The sequence below is a fragment of the Bidens hawaiensis genome, unplaced genomic scaffold (assembly GCF_021521415.1).
Source record: "Bidens hawaiensis isolate Kalapana, Puna unplaced genomic scaffold, B.hawaiensis_p1.1 tig00003004_1, whole genome shotgun sequence".
NCBI classification, from domain to species: Eukaryota; Viridiplantae; Streptophyta; class Magnoliopsida; order Asterales; family Asteraceae; genus Bidens; species Bidens hawaiensis.
This window is the reverse complement of record NW_027491161.1, coordinates 1,292,842-1,316,550: the sequence shown is the minus strand read 5'-3', so window position 1 is coordinate 1,316,550 and position 23,709 is coordinate 1,292,842. Positions and strand designations below refer to the sequence as shown.

Below are 23,709 nucleotides of genomic sequence, written 5' to 3'. Positions count from 1 at the left end.
AAGGTTGTGACATTAGACTTATGAAAGTCATAAGGAGGTAAAAATAAGGAATCCAAACATCCCCTTAGAACCTGTACCGGAAAAAATGTTTTTTTTTTTACCTCCAGAAGGAGCCAAGTGAAAAGGCCAAAAAAAAGAAACCCACGAACTACTCAAAAGAAACAAATATGATGTTTAAAAGCACTGATAAAAATGTCATAACAAATCCATAATCTTTTCCAACAATAAAAAAACCCGGTATTAGTTTAATCACCGGAACACTAAGTTCAACAACCGGTTCAAACAAACCGGGCCCCACCAAGTCTAAACCGGTCCGATTTTCTGCCCATGCCCAACTGCAGTTGTGTATGACTAACTTAACCTTTTTAAACACTTGCCACATAAAGCAACTTGTGTATGAGCATGTACAAAAGGCAACTGTAAGAATCTAAATCTATCTACAAAACAAAAAACAGTTACATAACTACCAAACTTCACCATCTTCAGCTACCCTCTGATCATCACGCCTATGATCTCGTTTGTGTCTCTTATGTCGGCTCTCATATTCACCCGAGGCAGAGGACTGTTGCTCACCCTATAACACAACAAACAAACTTCATTATGTTAAACAAACTAAAAACCACAAAATTAACCCAAAAAAAAAAAATTACATTACCTGTTTTGTCTTTTTGTGTTCGCTACTATGTCTGTGAGAATCCCTACCCTCGTCCCTTCGTCGCTTATCACTTTTACCTTTACCATCTTTGTCCCTTCTTGATTTTTCTGTCCTCCTATCTCTATCTTTAGCCTGTATATTATTCACATTAAGAAAAATAATAATAATAACAATTATATTAACAATACAACAAATATTTGATATTATACTTATTTTTTTACCTTATCTTCCCTGTGCTTCCGTTCATCTCTTGCTTTCTTTAGTTCTGTTATGTGTTTGTCAAACATATCCTTAAAGAAGCTTTCATCCACACAAAACCTATATAACAACCAATGATAAGCTATAGAATATATACCAACAAAATATTATTTAATGTATAGAAATGTAATAAAGAAAATTACCAGTTTTCCAGCCTGTTTTCAAAGAGAGGCTTAACGTCCTCCCACCGGGAAGATGAAGTTATCTCCTGCAACAAGGCAATACTTGACTAAATAAAAAAACAAAAACACATTTTATATAAAGTCAAAGATGTAGTCAAACCTTAGAAGTCGTCAAAGATGTATAAAAGTCATCCGCAACACGTTTACGCTTTTTGGCTTCTTTCTCCTCCCTCTCTCGAACTCTCTCTAATAACTCATCAAATACAAGCTGCAAAATAGTAAAGCAAGTTTTATATTTTTCTATAGAAAGAATATAGTCTGAAAATTAATATATATATATATGTCAATGCTTGCCTTTAAATTAACATCTGAAACAGGGTGTGACTTCAGATCTTCAGCAACTGCATTTTTGAAGTCTTCAAGGGTCCATGCAGATAAAATGGAAACCTTTTTCATCTTCACTATTTCTTTTACATGATCCCTGTCTTCAGTATACTGTGATATACAACATAATACAGATTAAAATTGTAATAAATAAAAAAACTATATAAGATCGGGCAAGGTTTACCTGCTTCTCCAGCTCCTCAATTACATCTTCAAACAAATCTTTTGGGGTGGCGCCAGAACTGTTTGATGAGACGGCTAAATATGCAGGTAAATCTTTAACCTATAAGGCAAAACAATATATATACAAGTTGTGTTTTCATGTTCTAATATGAGAATTGGGTAATTACAAGATGAAAACTATATTTGCTTACTTTAATGCAATAGTCGCGCCAGTGACTTTTTGAAGTGAGCATCCCGGAAGCAATATGTCCTTCCATTAATTTGCGGAATTCGTCCCGATTTTTACGCTCTGTTTTTCTTAATTCTTCCTGTATAAATGAATAAATAAGGTTATCAGAGTAAAAGTAAATTACAACTATCAATTTTATTTATATATTTAAGGTACCGTCCATAGTTTCCTCTGCTCTTCCTCATCCTTCTCTAAATCACGTATGTATTCCTGAGACAAAATGTTATTTAGTTGACAAATAAAATTAGAAATTAAATGCAAATTTAATATGCAAGTATACAACACAAACATGTAACAGGGTTTGGATCTCTTCTGAACTCCATGATATTTAAAAATTCAAGAACTCCTAACAACCAATCATTTTGTTTATTTATCTTATATATTTAATACTATGAGGGTATTTTTGTCATTTATTATGTGTAACTTTGTGATCACATTTATGTTTATCAAAGTTTACATTTGTGCAATAACCAGACTACATATATGTGTAATAACCATTTTACATTTAATGAATTGACAAAAACTACCCTCAAACTATATTATACAGATACAAAGTTCGGTTGTTCAGAGTTCTTAAAATATATTTAAGTTCCAAAACGATCATGATCCTATATAACATAATTAAAATCCAAAAAGAACTTGAATGAAAGTACTTGGAAAATTTCTAAGCGATCAATTTTTTCAAGGCGAAGGCAACGTTCATCAGCTTCTAAGCGATCTTGCACTTTCCGCCATTGACTGCTTGCCTGAATATAGATGTTAATTTGTCAAATAAATGGAAATAAACTGAAATTGAAAATAATACAATAAGTGAAACAAATTAACTATTTTTCCTTAAAAGTGCCAGAGATAGGTACCGTAAGAAAGTCGCACGATTTTAAAAATTCAATGTACTCCTTTTTGTTTTTCTTTTGCTCCTCTAAATACTTGGACCTCTCCTGATAACAAATTCACCAAATAATAATGTTACATATAACTTTCAAAAAATCTCGGGGAAACAATGAGCATTTATATAACCAATAATAAATATATCTTTAAGGGATTGACCTTTTTCTCACGTTCTGTTATATAATCGTCATAAATATCCTCACGGTCTTTAGCTCGTTCAACAGCTTTGAAACGATCATCATCTTCAAATATAGCAACCGCTTTGCTATATACAATAATATTAAACGAATATACTTATTATTAACAGTTAAGTAAACAAATATATACAATAAAATAATAACTTTCCAAATTATAGACAGACCTCCATTTAGTGGACACTGTGAGCTCCTTTGACTCCTGTGAAGAAAGTCAAATACGATAAAAGAAGCAGTTGCATCAAATTAGGTGTGAAGAAAATAAAAATTAGAACTTACCTCCAGCATTTTCTTGAACTCTTCTCGTGCCTTTTTTAGTTTAGCACGCCTCTGTTCGGCTTCCTGTTTTTTCTTTTGTACTAGAAACTAAGACATAAGAATACAAATATACAGTTTAGTATATATGTATGCATGTTATAAATGGTCACACATAAATCATAAAGTGTTAAGCATTCAGTTAATAATGACCTCATTGAAAGCTTGCTTCCGCTCTGCCATTGTTCTGAGAGCACCATATATTCGGTCATTAATAATTAATTGCATTGTCTGATTAAGAAAATTACAGATGTCAAGATATCTACACGCTAAATCAACTTATAAAATAACAGTCTGCAAATAATTACTCTCATTGCATGATAACACTACCTGATCCCAAGTCCAATCAGAAGCAACATTTACACTTTCTAAAAGAGCCTTAAACGCATTTTTAGCCTCCTGAATCATATGGAAAAATAAATATATAATTAGAAGATTAAAGTAAATGAATAAATGTAAAATAGTATTGACATATAAGATTTGATAAATACCTGTTTATTCTCATAAACTACGGTTTCATGATCAACCGTTTTTTCTTCTGAAGCAGCAGCATTGGTGTTATCATTAGTTACAGTGCCTCTATTGGATTCCTATAATCCGGGTAATTAGATTAAGTAAAATATGCTTACAGCTTAACTGCAACAATTGTGAAAAAAGAGAGGGTGGGGTGGGGGTTACCTCGATGTTACCATTTTCTGAAAGTATGGCATTTATTGCTGAAACATTCTCCAATGTTTCAGGCATTGGTGTATTTTCAGCAGCATTCGTTGTGACTTTAGAACACTCAATGGAAGCTTTTGACTCAGAAGTCAACACAGATCCAGACAACAAAGGTGGAATAAGGTTAGTCACTGTAGCAGGGCTCGAGCCTGGTTCATGAGGCTGAGAAGACGGGCTATCTGAACCAGGAGTCACTGATGGAACCACGATTTCATTATCAGGATCCTTTGATGATTGCTGCTCATTGATGTTGCATTTGGTTATCCATTGTTCACGAGCCAACTACATATATTTGTTCATAGATTGAATTAGTTTAAAATTTACAATTAAAGTAAATGTAGGATTAACAGACTGATGTTAAAAAAAGACCTTGAGTTCATCGGGTATTTTCCACTTTGATTGCTTAGTAACCTTGTTATAGTAATACCTGTTAATACAGAAGTTAATACTTATTATGCATTTGTTAAAGTTAAACATAAGATAGCATAGAATGTTTTAGAATACACACTTTCTTCCATCAGGAGCAGGGCATTCCTTCCAGTTTGTAGATGCATCAGCCCTCTGTTTAATGGACACTGATTTAAAAACTTAAAACACTGAACTTAATAACAGTAATTAACTTTTAAATACACACCTCAGTTAAGCTCATCAACTCAAGAGGCTTCTCCCAGCTGGATATTTTTGTCTTTTTGTTGTAATAGTACCTGAAACAATGATAGAGTACCGTTTAATAAACGCAAAGCACAACAGAAGGAATTATGATATTATGATATCAATTAATAATTTGGTGTTTTAGATGCCTAATAACAGACATGAACTCTAGATTGACATTAAATAAAATGATATGATAAATCAAATGGTTAATTTCACCAAAATCAATAGCATTTATTCACCAGTTGATACGTAGAGCATGCTCTAAAGCGAATTAAATAAAATGATAGATATAAAGTTAGAATCAAAATAAGTATAAACAGAAAACAAAGAACACAAAAACTTCTATTCATCTTCTTCGTCCTCAATTTTGTAAAAAATATAATCATCACTTGAACATTCTTATTTTACATGTTGTGGGGCTTATAGCATACTGATGCCCTTGCTACGACTAACTTAATTATATCGTGGTAAACATAGGTATTACATTACCAGGTCTTTACTTCAAACTAGTTACAATAGGTCCCAATTAACACATGTTTACTTCATTCCAGTTTCCACTTGCATAATTTGTTGTTTTTTGGTATGACATTTAGAACAAATAATAAAGAATGACAGTGCACATGCTTTGTATGTTAATTGAGAAAATTGCTACATATAAATTTTTAAAGCATAAAATCTTAATATAATTTGTACTAGAAACTTACATGATACATCACATGGTAAGAGAAAATAAATAACAGATAACAAAAGTGAGGTATGTACACATACATAAACAAACACATTGCATGCATGCATATATGTCTATGTAAACAAAGAAATACATACATACATGTCTATATGCACACAGAGACAAATATACATGTATGTGCATAACATATGTATGTAAGAATACATGTGTAACATAAAGTGCACACATATATCCTTGACAAATATATACAGAGCATACACATCAGAACTCAATAATAGAAGATACATGAGTAAGGTAAAGAACATGCCTTTTTCCTTTGTGAGAAGTATGCTCAATCCAATCCAATGCAGCCTTTTCCACAGCTTTTGGTAGGTCAGTTGTTACCTAATAATCCAATGTCACGTGTGATGTCATATATACCACTTTATATGTGGTAAATTATTAACCAACTGTAAAACTTGCAACAAATGTGCAGCCCAACAAATAACAAAAGAATCATTGATCCTTACTTGACCAGAAGATGCAACTAATGTCTGTTCAGTAGGCTGCAACATGGCAGGTCCACCTTGAGGAAAACCGGGCAAATTAATTGATGATATTGGTTGATATTGACTGGTTGCTTCTGCATTCACATGTACTTGTGCGGCTGCTGTTGTTGGTAACTGCTAAAGCAAATTTAGCATAAACAAAAAATGCAATTGATTAAATTACACACAGTTTAAAGCCACTTAGTATCTTACATTGTACGTTAAAGATAGACCAGGCCCATATTTATTAGGTACTGGAACCGCTTGCTGGGCCTGTGGTTGAACATCAGGCACTGAAAAAGCTTGGGCGGCAGGCGGCGGCGGTGGAGGTGGTGACACCATGCCATGTGTCAGTGGTGGTCCTGGTAGTCCAGGTCTAGGAGGCAAGTGTTGCATTGGCTGAGACATCATATTTGGCCTCCCGACAGCTAGAAACTGTTGAGATACAATAGGCATATATGGTGTTGGCGGCCGTATTGGTCCAGCGGGACGGAACTAAATAATTTCCAATATTAGAACAGTTGCTTCAGATTCAAAATGATTAGAATTACAGAAAAAAGTTTGAAAAATAGAAACTTACTTGCATTGCCACTGGTGGATAACTATTTGGAGGTGGTCCCATGGCGGCAACAGGCGGTCGAGCTCGAGCTGGCGGTTGTATGCCAGGATACTGAGAATTATTGGCCATTGAAGAAATAGAGAATATCTGACAGCGCATTATAATAGCACGTTAATGGTAGGAAAATGAAATAGAGTATTAAATGTCATACAGGACAAAGGAAATCAAAGTAGAGTTAAAAACAATCCCTAATGCCAAAATTATAACTTTGTAGCGTCGGTGAAAACTATAACTTAATGATCATACTCACTTACAAATGTCTGAATCAACAGCTTTAACTTCAACAATTATGTAAAAAGTGTGTCTTTACACATTCTAGAACATTCTGCAAACTGTAAATATAGAAGTTTGAAGCAAAAGTATATGCTAAGCTCTTTCTTAAACACATAATTACATAGTCTCACTTAAACAAGCAGCATCAATCACTTCAAGAAACAAAAGATGCTGTCTTGAAGTATAGAAACAACGCTAATACGGAAAGTGGCGAGGTATTAGCATGTCGTAACAGATTCAAAACATATACATTTTTGTTAACATTATAAATACACATGTGGAGCGGATACACAGATACAACAATCATCAAAAAAAAAAATCTAATTTAGACACTATTTTTAAGCATCTAACAGATAAAAGACAGATTTATAACCTGTAAAAAAACATCAACAAATCAATCATTTTGTATAAACATCAACTCTCAAAAACCCTAGAAAAGTAATCTGATCATTTCCTGACCCTTAGATGTCTTATTTTCATATAAATTTCGACTACATACGCATAACTAAACCTGCAATTAACCAATTGCAACTTAAATTCAAACCAAATCACAAGCATTACTTTCTGTACACCAATCGCAGTCCACAGCATTCATCTGAAATCATCAATTCCCCAAAAATCAACAAAATAACCGAATTCTCAAGAAATAAGCAAAATTGAAGCTAAAACCCTATGGCAAACAATAGAATTCAGACATCGAAGCATATGATATTGATAATCATAGAGCAATTCCAACAGAATTAGAAAACTGAAGAAGATAAACGATACGTTTGATCGGCGAATGCAGGATTAAACACAACTAATGAATTCTGATTTAGAGAGAGAGATCGAACCGGTGCGAGAGAGGTAGTCGGAGGCGTGTAGTAGACTGACTGACTGACTGCAAGCAAGCGGCAAGAGGTTTTGGTTTTGTCGGGAAAGACAGGGTAAAGGAAGAAGTCTGGTTTTGTTGTTTGTGCCCTATTTATTAAATAGTTACTTTGCTAGATTTTTATCTTAAATAAAGATATTTTTATTATCAATAAAGATATTTTTCTTTTTGTTCTAACATTAATTATTTTAATATTAAAAAACTTTAAATGGTAGCTCGATTGTTTGAAACAATGATTTTATTATCAATTCCATTAAAATTTCAACTTTTTCTTTCTTCTTGTTTGTCATTTTCTTTTCTAATTCGTATAAATATTTTACAACTATCATCCTTTCGTCTACATAGACCAACTGCAAAGACAGCTTGGTATTAGTCTAAGGTATTAGTCTAGGACATGTTTGTATTGTTGTAGGAAAACAAACCAATTCCATTCAAATTTCAACTTTTACTTTCTCCTTGTTTGCCATTAAATTCCCTTTCTATTTTGCAGTTATCATCCTTTTGTCAACTGCAAAGACAGGCTAATACCTCGGTATTAGACTACTATTAGTCTGGGACATGTTCAGTTTAGGGTAATACCCCTTGTATTAGTCTTGTTCAAGTTCAGTTTAGGGTAATACCCTAGCGTATTAGCGTGTCTTTGCAGTTGGTCCATGTAGACGAAAGGATGATAATTGCAAAATATTTATACCATTTAAAAGAAAGGGAATTTAATGGCAAACAAGAGGAAAGGAAAAGTTGAAATTTTAATGGACGAAAGGATGATAATTGCAAAGTATTTATTGAATTATAGAAACGATTTGTACTGCTGTTTGACCATAGAAAAGTCATATTATAAATGGTCAAATTTAAAATCATGGACATGAGCAACCACCAAACAAAATAAACAAAGTGCCTAATTTTATGAGTACTTCTAGTTTGTGGTGTAAAACCATATGTAGAGACATTAAGTTGATAAATAATAAACAAATTGTCTAAAACAAGGATAATCAAACATCTTGTAAAAAGACCATCGATTTTTGATCGTTAGTGCCGTAATATCAGTAAGAGATTGTTCCATCGCATGCAAGACTATCTTGTTTATCTGTTCCATGAAAACGTATGTTTCTCAATCAATTTTTTGTTGGAAAATATAATCACATAACATTGACAATAAAGGTGCAATTTTCATTACCTCAAATTTGCTACCGCTTCCTTTTTTTATCAATGACGGACTAAATATCTTTTTTGGTATTATTTTTCGACGACTCCTTGATAACTTGTTTGTTATCAAGCATCCACCTCGCAAAGAGGGGTCTTGCCTCTTCTTCGGATTCTGTATACCTTCATCAACATTGATGGGAGTGACATTCCCAGCTTCATCTTTCTTTTGTGGCGTTTCATCTGCTAAGTATAAAAATGTCAAATATGCTGGCAAATATTTCAGATGTGATTGACCGATTATAAATAAGTATTTGCATGAATATTACCTTTCGCGTCATTGATGGCAGTGACACTCCCAGCTTCATTTTTCTTTTGTGGCGTTTCATCTACTAAGTATAAAAATGTCAAATATGCTAACAAATATTTCAGATGTTATTGACCATCTCAGATGACTGGATACCTAAAATATATTTGGTCTATTGTCAGTTACCTAGAAACCACTTTTTTCTTAATAAACCTACAACTTTAAAAATAAAATCTGGTCTAAGATATCATATCTAGAGGGAGATCTTCATGGAGCTTTTTGTAATCTGACATGAAGCAAGCAAAGAGACACTCCCTGTCAAACGTCATTCATCTATTTATTTCTCATTAATCATCACATCTACCCCCATACACGCTTTCTCCCCACTCCCTCCTCCCATAAAACCAGCTTCAACCAAACGCACCGCCATACAAACCCTTGAACCCAAACGCACTTCCTTACCCTCAAACCCCACATCTTTCCGTACAACATCCCACCACCGTATTGTACATACCCATCTCCACCGCCGATTGCAGCCACGGACTCCACCGCCGGCGAAAAAGATCACGTTTTCCTTTACCCATCTCCCATCTGGACTTTTTCCCTTACCCATCTGGTCCCAGAGACCCTAAACCTAGCACTAAAGGACAACGACGTCGTTTGGCAAAATCTGATGCTAAGGAAATCAAGCGGGTGCCGAAGTCACCGGAGAAGAAAGTGATGGATGTAAAGCCATGGTTTGTAGGAAACAAGAGGTGGAACCTTTTTCAGTATGTAATCAGGCCAATTTCTCAGTACTATGTCTCTGTTCAAATCTTGAGTGAACAGTACTAGGGCCGTAATTCGTAAACGAACCGAACTAACATGAACAACACCTTGTGTGATATTACTCGGCATTGCGTCATATTTTGTTTAACTTTGCGTTATATTTTGCGATTTATTGTTTCCTTTTTTTGTTTATCATTTTGTTGTTTATTCATTTTCGGCATTGTGTCTTTTCGCCGTTTTTTTGGAATGGGAATGACGGGGAAATATTTAGCTTTTTAAATGCACCATGGAAGATTATTGAAGAGATGCATTTTTATACGGATTTTGTAAAGGAATCGCAACAACCTATATCATCATACTTTTGGGATCAGTGCATTGAACAAGAGTATTTTTGAAAGCAACCATTTTTAGACGGTTCACTATGGGGCGGTAAAGGGGCTGCTGTAACATTCGTTACTTTTCAAACCTGAAAATTCTACCCATTTTGAATTTTCGGTTTTTGTTTATAAATATATATCTCAAGTTCGTTTCAATGTATTTTATTTATTACTTATCATTAATAAATAGCCCTAACGATTGAAGTTTATCGCTCGAGCTTTCTTTTTATTTTCGATCAATTATTAAAACTTTGAGAGTTAACGTTTCTATTTAACCAACTTGCGAACTATAAACCTTTATTACATTTATAAGATATTTCGAATTTCAGATACAATCGTAAACTACTTTAACCTTTTTGATCTTAAAACAATCTCAATGTTAAAGGTTTTATTTGTAATTAATATTTAATCTGGATCTTTAAGATATTAGAAACTTGGAGGGCCAGAAGTGTAAACTATTCAAATTAATATAAAATAATAATAAAAACCCAATGCCCAGACCACCCAAGAACCGGTTTTCCGTCAACCCTTTCCGGCCACCGGAGTTCGGCGTCGGCGAGCCTAAACGACCCTTAATCAATCATCGTCCTTTGACCAATTAATTTCTTGTAACGTGTTTGGACCTTGCAAAAAAACAATAATCAATATATTAATTACACTAGAAATGGCCCCAAACCGTCGTTTTAGGCGCAAACACCGTCGGAAAATCAGCCAAAACCTTTAACACCAATTAACGACTTATCGTTTCAATTAATCCTATAAATACCATCCAAATCAACAACCAAACTCGCTCATAACAATAATCTACACTAGTAATCTCTCTGTAATTCATAAGCAATCCCCAAGATTCATTTTCCGGCCACCTCCGTTCACCTCTCAATCTGTAACGTTTCCAAGTAAGTGTTATATGTTTACGAACCATTTTTCAATGAGAATTAAAATCCCCAACTTAATTTCAACGAACAAGGATCGGATTAACCAATTTAGATTGCTAGGGTTCATAAACTAGAAGATGAACATAATAAAATAGTTAAATATATTCTGTTTCAGTATTTAAACAAAATCTTTAGCTGGTTCATTGGTTAGTGTTCGTAAGTGTGGACAGAAGGACCCGGATTCGAAACCCGGGTCAGGCCTGTTTCTAGTAATTTTCTTAACAGCTTACCAATTATTTTAATCAAATAAAATCATTTTTAAATCAAATAAAATTTTTATTAATTATATATAAATTATTTCTCACCATCTTTCCATGCAAAACCGATTTTCCAAACTCGTTAAACCACCAATTTTCACTTGTTAACTTTAAAGTCATTAGATTTTAACCCGTTCGTTAACTTTAATAATTTAGTTATATTCGTCGATATAAAACTACGTTAAAACCGATACTCCATAAACGTTAGTATTCTCATAAATTAATAATAGTATTAAAATATTTTTAACCCGTTAAAATTAGTTTATAAATAGTTAGCTTATTTCATCATACTTTTTATCCCTTTCATTAAATAATTATAAACGCTAAAATAATTGTATGAGATAAATTTCCCATTTAAAACCCGTGCCTTGTAATTATCGTAACTCTTATATTAGTATTATGTTATAATATTAAATACTAAATATCGTTAAAATTTTATTAAACTTAAATACATTATTAATATGAAGGGCATACAATGCTAATAACACACATTAACGTGATGCTTAATTCCTAAAATCAAATTGTTTAACTTTAATAATCCCGTTAGTTTGATCTTTAAATATTCGTATTTATTTTACTTATAGTTCGAGAAGTTCAATAGTTTTTTGGATCCTTTAACGCATTTTTGGTTGCTTCGGTTTCGTTATCGTGCATTCGGTTTATATTGCAAGATTTATCTTCTATTTCAAGGTGAGTTTTCTCACCACCCCTTTTTAAACGTTTTCATGTTTTGGGGTAGCATATGTATCTATTACAAATTCAAGTATTATGATTTCGATTACAAACTATAATTCGCTATATGGACTTGTGTGTTATTTGATTACTTGCTCGAAATTTACTTGCACGTGGTAGCCTTAATAAGTATGATCATACGCTTCCCTTTGCACTCAAGTCCATTGTATCGAGTGGAAAGGGCCTCATTATCCGAGTACGTTGGTTGTTACCAACTGGAAAGACCTTACTTGCGCGATTACCCGAGTACGTTGGTTGATACCAACTGGAAAGGACTTTACTTGCTCGTTTATCACTTGTCCATGAATTGTATGATTTTTACGTATTATATCAAACTGTCGGAATCTCACCAGCTATGTTTGTAGCAAACTTTATTTTATACATATGTTACAGGTATAGAGTTAGATACGAGGATGAAAGTTAGAAGACACATAGCATGCTTATAGGATATTCAAAGAAAACTTATCATTTTGTTTATTTATTTGTTACAACTTGTATTATTTGATAAACTTGTGTTACATGAAGATTTAAATGAAATAATGTTATTATGGTCACCTAATAGTGTCACGTGTGTTTGAGAAATCTGTACGTCACACTCAGGCGTTTCCGCTTTAGCCGGGGTGTTACAACTGCGTAGGGGGCTCGTAAGGGGAAACTTAGCTGAGGGGCGGCATTGGCTGGGGGGCGGGGGGGGGGGGGGGGGGGTTGTTAGGACGACGGTAAAGGGGTATCGTGTGGGCCCTCCTTCATTGTGTTGGGTTTTGAAAAAAAAAATTAAGCCAAAAAATTACCCGAAATGAATAGAGTGGCAAACTAGAAACCTCTTATTTTTCATTTGGGAAATTTAGAAAGCTAAAGTTATGGAGGGTTATAGATTATCAGGAGATAATGTAACATGATAGTGAAACTAGATCAAGACTCCAAGTTCGGCCTAAAATTGGGCAGAAATTAGCCATTTGATGGGTATTTAACGAAAAAGGCATCGTTTCAAGTTTTGGGCTACTCCAAAAGTGTACTTGCTATTTAATTTGATATATGGTGACGTGAGAGGGAAAAAAATCCAATCTTCAAATGAGTTAGTTGCATGTGGTATGTCTAGTGGCGGATCTAGATGATAAAAGTGTGACGAGGACCAATGCGACCCTTATCGCGTGCACTATCCACGTCAGCTACGGGAGGGTAGTTAATCCTTGTGTTGCGGATCATCTAATAAGCAATTGAATTTTCAAATTTAAAATCTCAGACTTACTCGCATTGTAAGTGGAACCTTCGTTGTTGTTGTACAACCTTACCAGCATTTAACTTGTATACCATTTTAGACTTCTAAATTTAGTTCGTTTACCATCAAATTTCATCCTTTATTGTTATAACTTTTCTATTTGAACAACACACTCAAAATCATGTATCAAGAGTAAATGTTATACCTCATGCATAGTTTCAGGTTGCTATACAAATCTAACCACTTTCTCTTATTCAAGAATTCTAGGTTCCAAAGAGAAAAAAAAAACACTTACCACTTGATTACTTTTTTTGATCTATGGTGGAATTAGGGCTATTCATAAGCCGAGCCCGAGTCGAGCCAGGGTGGTTTCGAGCTCAGGCTCGAAATTAAACGGGGCAACTTAGTTAGGCTCTAGCTTGATTTTGAAGTTAACCGAGCTTAAGATCGAGCCAACGAGCCGAGCCATGACTCGAGCTGAGCTAAGGTCGATTTTGGCTAGGCTACAAAAATGTTCTAAATAAGCTCAGGATGTTACAAATCAACTTATTAAAGCTAGTTTTATTTGAGCTTTTTTCGAACGAGCTACGAGCCCGAACTTCGAGCCTCGAGCTTTTTGAACAGCCCTAGGTGGAATCATGTACCGATTTTTTTAGAGCTTCTAATCTCTTCCAATTCAACACAATTTTTCATTTCTCTCTCTCTCTCATACACCATCTGAACATACACGTTCTTCCTTAAATCTTAACACTTCCTTTATCAAGTTTCAAAGTTGTCACATGTGGGCCTTATAGTTTTAAATCATTATAAAATCAAGCATTGTTATGCTATTAAAACAAAATTCATTTTAGGTTGTTACGCTTAATTTAGTTACCAATGAATCAGATCTGATTATTTTTATTTTATGTAAAAATCAGGTTGTTACGGTTTGCATGTTACAAAGAAGAGGAAGAAAGCGATCATCTTAGCTATTCTCATGTTGACTTGCTGAAGGATTTGAGTGAGTCATAACAATAAGGTTTTCAAAGGCCCCTTCACTTATTGATCCAAGACTGTCGATGATATAAAAGGGATTTCTTTCCTATATTGTGTTATAGAGCAAAATATCGCAACGTTTATTGCGATAGATGGTAAAAATTCAGTCTAGATGGTATTATTGTGTAACGTTTGTTTATTTAGCCTCTCTCATTTTTGGTAACTTGTTTTACCTTGGTCTCTTTCAGCTTCTTGCTGGACTAGGCTTTCTTTTTTGCAATATATTGTTCCATTTGGCCATTAAAAAAGTAATGACTCACACTAAAACGAGTTAAGTAAATGGTCAAAACAAACATATTTTTACGATTTTTAAACCATTTAAATAGAATACTTAGATAACATATATTTATCAAGATATCTATAACCGTTAAAACCAAATTTGATCATATAACCTTAACAACTTGCTATTATAAACCTTACAAAGCTCGTCAATAGCAGGCTATCAAGTTAGTTAATAGTCGATTAATCCAGGTAATAATACTGCGCCACTTTTCCCGGTAAATTGGCCCAGGCAGGTTACTACTTAAAAAAATTTGACCTTTGCTATAGCATTAATGGCTATATACATATATATATTTGAAAAAAAGAATAATAATAAAGTCAGATTATAAATGGTCAAATTTAAAATCATGGACATGAGCAACCACCAAACAAAATAAACAAAGTGCCTGAGCTTACGAGTACTTCTAGTTTGTGGTGTAATACCATATGTAGAGACATTAAGTTGATAAATAATAAACAAAGTGTCTAGAACAAGGATAATCAAACATGTCGTAAAAAGACCATTGATTTTTGATCGTTAGTGCCGCAATATCAGTAAGAGATTGTTCCATTGCATGCAAGACCATCTTGCTTATCTGTTCCATGAAAACGTATGTTTCTCAATCAATTTTGTGTTGGAAAATATACTCACATTACATTGACAATAAAGGTGCAATTTTCATTACCTCAAGTTTGCTACCGCTTCCTTTTTTAACAATGACGGACTAAATATCTTTTGGCATTATTTTTGACGACTCCTTGATAACTTGTTTGTTATCAAGCGTTCACTTCGCATAGAGGGGTCTTGCCTCTTCTTCGGATTCTGTATACCTTCATCATCATTGATGGGAGTGACACTCCCAGCTTCATCTTTCGTTTGTGGCGTTTCATCTGCTAAGTATAAAAATGTCAAATATTCTGGCAAATATTTCAGATGTGATTGACCGATTATAAATAAGTATTTGCATGAATATTACCTTCCACATCATTAATGGGAGTGACACTCCCAGCCTCATCTTTCTTTTGTGGCGTTTCATCTGCTAAGTATAAAAATGTCAAATATGCTGGCAAATAGTTCAGTTGTGATTGACCATCTCAGATGACTGGATACCTAATATCCATTTGGTCTATTGTCGGTTACCTAGAAACCACTTTTTTTTAATAAACCTGCTACTTTAAAAATAAAATATGGTCTAAGATATCATATCTAGAAGGAGATCTTTATGGAGCTTTTTCTAATCTGACATGAAGCAAGCAAAGAGACACTCACTGTCAAACGTCATTCATCCATTTATTTCTCATTAATCATCACATCTACCCCCATACAGGCTTTCTCCCACTCGCTCTCTCCCATAAAACCAGTTTCAACCAAACGCACCGCCATTCAAACCCTTGAACCCAAACGCACTTCCTTACCCTCAAACCCCACATCTTTCTGTACAACATCCCACCACCGTATTGTATATACCCATCTCCACCGCCGACTGCAGCCACCGACTCCACCGCTGGCGAAAAAGATCACTTTTTCCTTTACCCATCTCCCATCTGGACTTTTTCCCTTACCCATCTCCCATCTGGTCCCAGAAACCCTAATACTAGCACTAAAGGACAACGATGTCGTTTGGCAAAATCTAATGCTAAGGAAATCAAGCGGGTGCCGAAGTCACCGGCGAAGAAAGTGATGGATGAAAAGCCAAGGTTTGTAGGAAACAAGAGGTGGAACCTTTTTCAGTATGTAATCAAGCCAATTTCTCAGTACCATGTCTTTGTTCAACTCTTGAGTAAACAGCACTAGCGCCGTAATTCGTAAATGAACTGAACTAACACGAACAAGACCTTGTTCATGTTCGTTCGATAATGAATTAATTTTTTCATGAACGGTTCACGAATACTTACCGAACGAGATTTATGTTCGTGTTCGTTTATTAGGGAAATGAATGTGTTCACGAACGGTTCTCGAACACAAATGAACACAAATAAAATCGGCAAAGCCTAGAAATTGAGACCAATATATTCATCAACTTGAATAATACAATTCGAACGGACATGAACAAAGGTATGTTAGTGTTCGTTCATTTAACTTTAAACGGAAACAAATGCTTAATCGAACAAATATTTAATTTTTGTTCATTTATTTAAAATTGAACACTTGTGTTCGTTTAACATAATTCAACAAAGATAACTAACCTAGTAAAACATTAAAACTACAGTTACTAAAACATTAAAGGTTTATTGGATTTTAATAATCCCTATTGACTGGATTGGCCGATAATATTCCCTATTCATTTTATCACCACTGGTGGTCCCAAATTTAAAAAAGTTGCCCCCCAATGGTCCGCCATTAATAATGACTTAACGGCGTTAAACTTTTTTCCGAATTTCAAACTAATGTTTTAGGGATTTTGATCGGAAGAAGGATACGAGTCGATTGATATAAAACTTAGCTCGAAACGGTGGTTCAGACGACTTGATTTTTGTTAATTGTGAGTTCAAATACCCAAATTGAAGCATTGTTTCGTCGTTTTGGAGCATCGTTTCGAACGAAGTTTTACACCAATCGATTCGTATTCTCATTCCGATCAAAAGCCCTAAAACAGTTGTTTGAAATTCGAAGCCGTTAAGTCATTTTTAACGGCGAACCATTGGGGGCCAACTTTTTTAAATTTGGGACCGCCAGTGGTGATAAAATGAATAGGGATTATTATCGGCCAATACCAGTCAATAGGGATTATTAAAATCCAATAAACCAACATTAAAACTACAATGGTGGTGGTCCGGTGCCTTGTCTTATTTTAAAACTTTTATGGAAGTTTGGGGTTTGATCATATGATTTTGTACATGACAGGTTTAGGCATTGTGATTACTATTTGTGAGGAAAATGGCGACCTCTATGTGTTACAATTATTTTGGGCGTAGTACTTTGTGGAAAACATTGACACGTCGTTGTTGGAGGGCTTGTTCGAATAGGTGGTCTTGGAAATTAGAAATTTTACAGGTACACACAAAGTTTCCACTAATTTTGTTATGTTAATATTACTCTGTTGTGTTTGGTTAGAATTCTAAGAGTTGCTTATTTGGTCACCTCACATTCTAGTTATTAATTAATTAATTAATAATAATAACAATAGTAATAGGAATAATGTATTCGAATAAAGGATGTTTCTCAGCACAAGCCTTTCATATTTAATAAAATTAAATAACAATAATAATTAAATAACAATAATGATAATACTTAACATAAATAATTAATCTATATATATATATATAGTAAGACGTGGCGTACATCATAGAACATCGCGTATTGTCTTCCCTTTCAAACATCAAAATAAGACCTATAACTCTAACAATATTCAATCAAACATCAAAACCCTAACCCCTATAACCCTAAACTTCAACAATATTCAATGAAACATACCTCTTGTTTGTGTCGGAAGCTTCAGAGGTTGATCGTGTTTGTGTGGGATGGGGAAACGAGGGGTTAAAAGGAGGTATATAGTCCCTTTTAACTCCCCCGTTTTGTTAAAAAGGGCTGCTACTATTGTTATTATTATTATTGTTGTTATTATTATTAATTATTATTATTATTATTTAACTATTAATTATTGTTATTATTTTAATTATTACTACTATATAAAAACGCGAACATTTTTACAAATGATATTATTACATTGGTACAAACAATATAACAACTTTTAATACAGAAATATGTCAACCTAAATCAACGTAGCCAGCGGGGTTTGCCAAGTTTGGCATATGTTCGTATACTCGTTTAAGCGGTCTTCGTAAAATTTTTCCCACTCTAGTGCCTCTAGTTGTGCGTATCACCACCACGCGCATCACCACCATCTGCCACCACCACTCACACCACTAACATCCTCTAGGTTTTGCAGAGGGTATCTGGAGAGTTTGCCATTGGAAGACGATACGACAACTTTAATGATCAAGAATAATCCTAATAAATACATCTAAACCATCATTTCTTAATTATTAACTTACATTTAATGTTATTATTTTATTATTTTTTAATTTTTAGCTTAAAATGGAAACGTTTGCAGTTGGAAGTTGTTGATTCAGACTCTGGATAACCATAGTGAAGGTGTGAACAGAAAGGTAAATGCCTTTGGTTTTTTTAAAGCATTCTTTACGGTGCGTTCTTGGTGTACGAGTTTGGTAATTGGAATGAGTACAATCTAAATCCTTTAACGAGGATCCATTGGAATGCGTTCTTGGTGTACGAGTTTGGTAATTGGAATAAGTGATATACGTTTAATATAATCTAGAATATTAGTTTTATGGCCTTAGTTCCATAGCAAACAAGTTAAACGAAAACATGCTCGTTTAACTACTCGCTATAGATTTAACCGCAAAAGATAGTTACAAATCAAGCATTGTATCATCCGTTAAGCAGAAAAAGACTTACCAAACACTTATTTGAAATGTGTTAAGCGATCTGTGAAAATATTTTCAATTTTTACTAACGTATACAATGTTTTTATAAATTTATACAAAAATGGCCGAAAAACATTCGTTTTCACGCTGTTTGTCATACCCGATAAATTTTTCGCGTCAAAAACCGTACCCGAAATAAATTTGGAATTGGGTTTTCTTAATTGGGCTTGTGGATCCAGAAAGATTGGCCAAAATGGGCCCATAAACCTCCCGGTCGCAAAGGGGATCCCCCTTTCTAAGTAACTTTGTTTTTTTATATTTACCCAAATGATATATTTTGAACCTAAAAGTTTGTGAAGCTACTTCTGGAATCCTTATTCTCCAGCAAACTCAAGGAAAAAATTATGTATTTTAATTAGTTTTTTTTTCAATTTTAACTCTTTAATTATGTTTAATATCATATACATATGATTTAATTGCCAAAAATCATTTCTAACCATGTAAAAATCCTAAAGATGATCCATAAACATGTTTTGATCATACACATGGTAAGGAACTTAGTTTGATAGTTTTTTTGGCCATAAACACGGATTAGAGGGTTGAAACGGCATTTTTACGGTAAAAGTTCGTTTTTACACCCTAGCCAAAACCCTAAGTCAAGGGCTGTTATGTTGATGAAAATTTGCTTGGTTTGTGTTACAGGACTTGTATCTAGCCTGCGTAGAAGCACAAGAGCTTGAAAACTTGATTAGAAAGGCGGAAACGAACCAAACCCGCTAAGGTAATGCCGAATTACTCGTTTACGGAGTGTTTAGGTTAAGGTTATGATGTGCATATTTTTAGGTCTTGAAATTTTTTAGGGACATCAGGGACCATATCATTGAGTCCCTGTTCAAAGTTGGTAATCTTTTGACCATCCGAGAATATTTGGCGAATTTATTACCGAATTGGGATGTTTATTTGGGAAAAATAGTTAAAATGCTTGATAAATTATTAAAATTTTTGGGGAACTCAGATTTGGTATATTAAAATCACATATCCAATTTGGGAGTATTTGGAAAAGTTTAGGTATGTTTTGTGTGTTTGCGTTCATATGAGATTTTACAGTCGAATTTGGCCAGAAAAGAATATTGAAAAAGCTTGTTACATTCTGGAATTGATACAGATGGTTTTGGGATATAACTTGAACATCCAGGAATTTTTGTGGAATTTTTGGAAATTGTTTCGGATAAACGGCCGATTTTCAGGCTAAATATAGTTGATAAAATGAATTTTATAAATAAATAAACCAGTAAATAATTCCAGAAATATTTTTATAAAAATCTACATATTTTATTTGATAAGTGGCTAAATTTTCATAATTTAATGATTAACGGTTAAATAATTTTTCTAATTTGAAAATTAAACAAAATTCAATTCTAATAAAAACCGACAAGTTCGTGATTAACGAACCTGCGGGGATATCAGAACACGAAGAGTGATCAAAAATCATGTTTTTGGATTAATTATGTAAACACGAACCTTTTATGAGAAACTTAGATAATCCGGATAGTTTGTGCGCGTTTCTCCTCAAATCAAACTGAATAAACGGAAACGGGCCCCGTAGCGAATCCAGAACCTTAATGTGTGATCTTTCTTTATAACTTAATTATTTTATCGACCAACACACTTACCCAAGCTTACTTCCCCATAATTGTTTTCTGAATGCATAAACGAACAACTTGGCATAGCTGGGAAAACGGGGAAACTACGCCAAGTTCGGTTTTAAGCATTAGACATTGAACAACATCACAACCTAAGCCTATTGACACTTTCTGGGCGTTCCAACATCACAACCTAAGCCTATTGACACTTTCAGGGGTTCCGAGGCTACTTGCGAATCCGAAGATGAGATGATGAAAATGTATCCGCAGTTGTTCCTGTCGCATCGGGATTCGCGGACTCCCATTGTAAGGGGTGGACTTGTAACACCCGTCAACTTCCGGTTTAATGATTTAGCGTGTGTAAAGTATGTATAACTCTCGGGACTTAACCCGACGTTTCTCGGAAGCCTTTACGTCATCCCGGTACGTTAAAGAACTTAACTTTTCCTTCCATTTTGCCTACCACCTCAATTGGGAGGGGCCTGGATATAAAATTTTTATATTATAATAATTAACAAAACCCTAACCCCCCCCCCTTTGCAGTCCCGATCGGCGCAGCCAAGAACACCCCCTTCTTTGCTTCGATTTTTGTGTCATTCCAAGGCATCTAGAAGTGTTTCAAGGTATGTACTGCAATCCCCAACACTCCTTTTGTCCAATCCTAGTCGTTTCGATGCTTAATTTTGTCCATTTGTTTCGTATGGCAAATTTCGGGTTAAGTTCAATTGACCCGCTTTCCGTAGATAAAAATTATAGTTTTTGGTGTAAAAAGATTCCCAGGTATGGCACTTACATCATATTAAAATTTCGTGTTCATTGGAGGTGTTTAGGTCGGTCAATTGATTTTAGTTCGAAAACTAGGGTTTATCGGGTGTAGAATCGCCAATTGTTGAGTTTGATGCGTTCGATTGAGTGACCAACCGAATCAGTTTTCACAGCCCTAGGGGGGTATAAGGGCTGTGGGAAAATTATTTTTTAATACTCGGGGCTGAATTGGTTGGTGATTTGTCAATCGAGTTGGTTGTGCACGAATTGTTGTTTAAACGTTAAAGTGAGTGTTGTAAAAAGGAACCGCCACCCATATCGACTCGTGTGGTATGTTTATGATAAATGAGCAGCTTATGATGGGAATTTGGTCCATTTGGGGCTGATTTGCTTGACAATTAATTTAAGAACTTATTTCGCGCGTATTCGACTCGATTGGCTTGCAAGCGGGTAAATTGTACATCATGGTTAACCCCGATCATGATAGTAGGTAAAGTAAATTAGTATGGGCTAGGCCTTGGGCCAAAACAATTGGGCTTGGATGGTCCGGTAGACGAGTGCATTAGTATGGGCTAGTTTGGTAACACGTTGTGTACAATTTACAGGCTTTTACTTGTGAGTGTGCACTTAGGGAGTCCTTAGCTCGTTGCTGGTGTTTGGTTGACCTTAGGTGAGTTCTTGATGCCCCGTTTAACTCTTTTTAAGTTTTGGGCTAGCATGCACACCTAAGCGATTTTGATTGATGAAATGTTTTAAACTATTTTGCATAGGCGTGCTAGTATTGGTAGGCCTTGGAATATTATAGAATGTGTGTATGTATATATACTATTGTATGGCCAATATTTGGCGAATGCTGTAGTCGTTATCGACTACGAAATGTTACGTATACCTACTTCGTGTTTGCATGCGTTGAATGGAATGTTACGTGTTGGGGTTGTACGTTTTCTCGGCCCTGAATGTTATTATTGAATGTTATATATATATATATATATATATATATATATTTATATATATAGGAATGCACGTATAGAGATGCTCATACGTAAGGATGATTATTTATTAAATGTGATGACCTAACTGATGTATTTCCGTTTACAGTTTTAAAATCGTTGGAAAGATTATTAAGACTTTTGTTACTTATTTAAAACTTGAACTCACTCAGCTTAAGCTGACTTTGTGTGCATGTTAGTGTGAGTTTCAGGTTAGGAAGAGGATGCCTTATCGCTTGGACGTGCACGAAGCTACTTGGACGGTGAAGGGCATACAGGATTTGAAGATTTTATTATCAAACATTTCCTTTTAAAAATTTTTATTAAAGATAATTAAGTTGGTTTTGGGCAAAATTCTCGGGTTTTGGGAACTTATTTTATTACGTTTTCTGTTGAATTTTACTCTGAAATTGGTTGCTTAATGGAACGATTGATTTTTTTTAGTTTAAATATTTTATAAGTGTTTTGTACGATTACCAACTGTGGGGTTCCCGGGGTTCGGGGCCTTACACCCAGATTAGTTATACAGCCCAGTTTAGTATTGAGATTATAATAATATTAAAATATTAATATTATTAGAGTAAACTGCGGTTTTCGTCCCTGTGGTCTGTCCAAATCTACGGTTTTAGTCCAATAGTTTCAAATTTGCGATTTTCGTCCCTGTTGTTTCATTTCACTTGCAATTAAACCCGATCCCACTAACCCTCTTAAGTCTGCGGTTTTAGTCCAATAGTTTCAAACTGCTGTTTCATTTCAAATTTGCGATTTTCGTCCCTCTTAAGTCTCATGTGAGGGGATTTGCGAATTAGAATTGGGGTTTATTTGGGGAGAAAAAGATCAAAATTTCCCCTCACGTGAACGGTCAGACTTAACGAGGTTAGTGTGATCGGGTATAATTGCAAGTGAAATGAAACCACAGCGAAAAAAATGCAAATTTGAAACTATTGGACTAAAACTGCAAATTTAGACAAACTACAGGGATGAAAACTGCAGTTTACTCATATTATTATAATATTGACTATAGGAACTAGTGATAGCGAATCGAACAAACCGCGAGCTGACACAGTGCCGATTATCTACTAAAAAGTGAATTTCATGACCCCTCTTTTTAAACAGTTTTACGAACTTTTGGGGTGAAAAACATGTTTGATTACGTGTACATATCTGAAACTTGTAATGATGTGAATTTTCTAAGTGCTAACACACGAAAGTCCCCACTAACACAGTGATTAACTTCGAGCCGGTGGCTTGTGAATAGTACTATTGGTTTGACAAACCCAAACGGAATCGGCCTGGTTTCCGTGTCATATAG

At 34.6% G+C, this 23,709-nt stretch overlaps 1 protein-coding gene across 1 annotated transcript; it reads right to left on the bottom strand.

Moving 5' to 3' along the window:
* Positions 1–290: 290 nt before the first annotated feature.
* LOC143621974 (pre-mRNA-processing protein 40A-like) lies at positions 291–15,995 on the bottom strand. Its single transcript, XM_077093238.1, has 32 exons — positions 15,938–15,995; positions 15,589–15,648; positions 15,443–15,502; positions 9,050–9,109; positions 8,904–8,963; positions 7,209–7,220; positions 7,072–7,082; positions 6,398–6,523; positions 6,031–6,312; positions 5,800–5,952; positions 5,598–5,674; positions 4,583–4,652; positions 4,457–4,509; positions 4,318–4,375; positions 3,907–4,230; positions 3,720–3,818; positions 3,559–3,627; positions 3,382–3,459; positions 3,193–3,279; positions 3,081–3,115; positions 2,879–2,984; positions 2,689–2,769; positions 2,485–2,577; positions 1,988–2,041; positions 1,794–1,910; positions 1,604–1,702; positions 1,390–1,530; positions 1,196–1,303; positions 1,057–1,121; positions 877–973; positions 656–787; positions 291–574 (listed from the first exon to the last, which is right to left on the bottom strand). Exons 1-32 carry the CDS (start codon positions 15,993–15,995, stop codon positions 464–466), a joined length of 3,036 nt encoding a protein of 1,011 aa, XP_076949353.1. The 3' UTR covers positions 291–463.
* Between the last annotated feature and the right edge of the window lie 7,714 nt (positions 15,996–23,709).

What these genes read in the sequence shown, in the direction of transcription:
- LOC143621974 (XM_077093238.1), bottom strand. Translation starts at nt 15,995, where the DNA reads ATGGCGGTGCGTTTGGTTGAAACTGGTTTTATGGGAGAGAGCGAGTGG. An exon ending in CCTGCTCCTGATGGAAGAAA is followed by an intron (nt 4,376 to 4,456) that starts GTGTGTATTCTA and finishes CTGTATTAACAG; the next exon opens with GTATTACTATAACAAGGTTA. An exon ending in CATCTTTGACGACTTCTAAG is followed by an intron (nt 1,122 to 1,195) that starts GTTTGACTACAT and finishes GCCTTGTTGCAG; the next exon opens with GAGATAACTTCATCTTCCCG.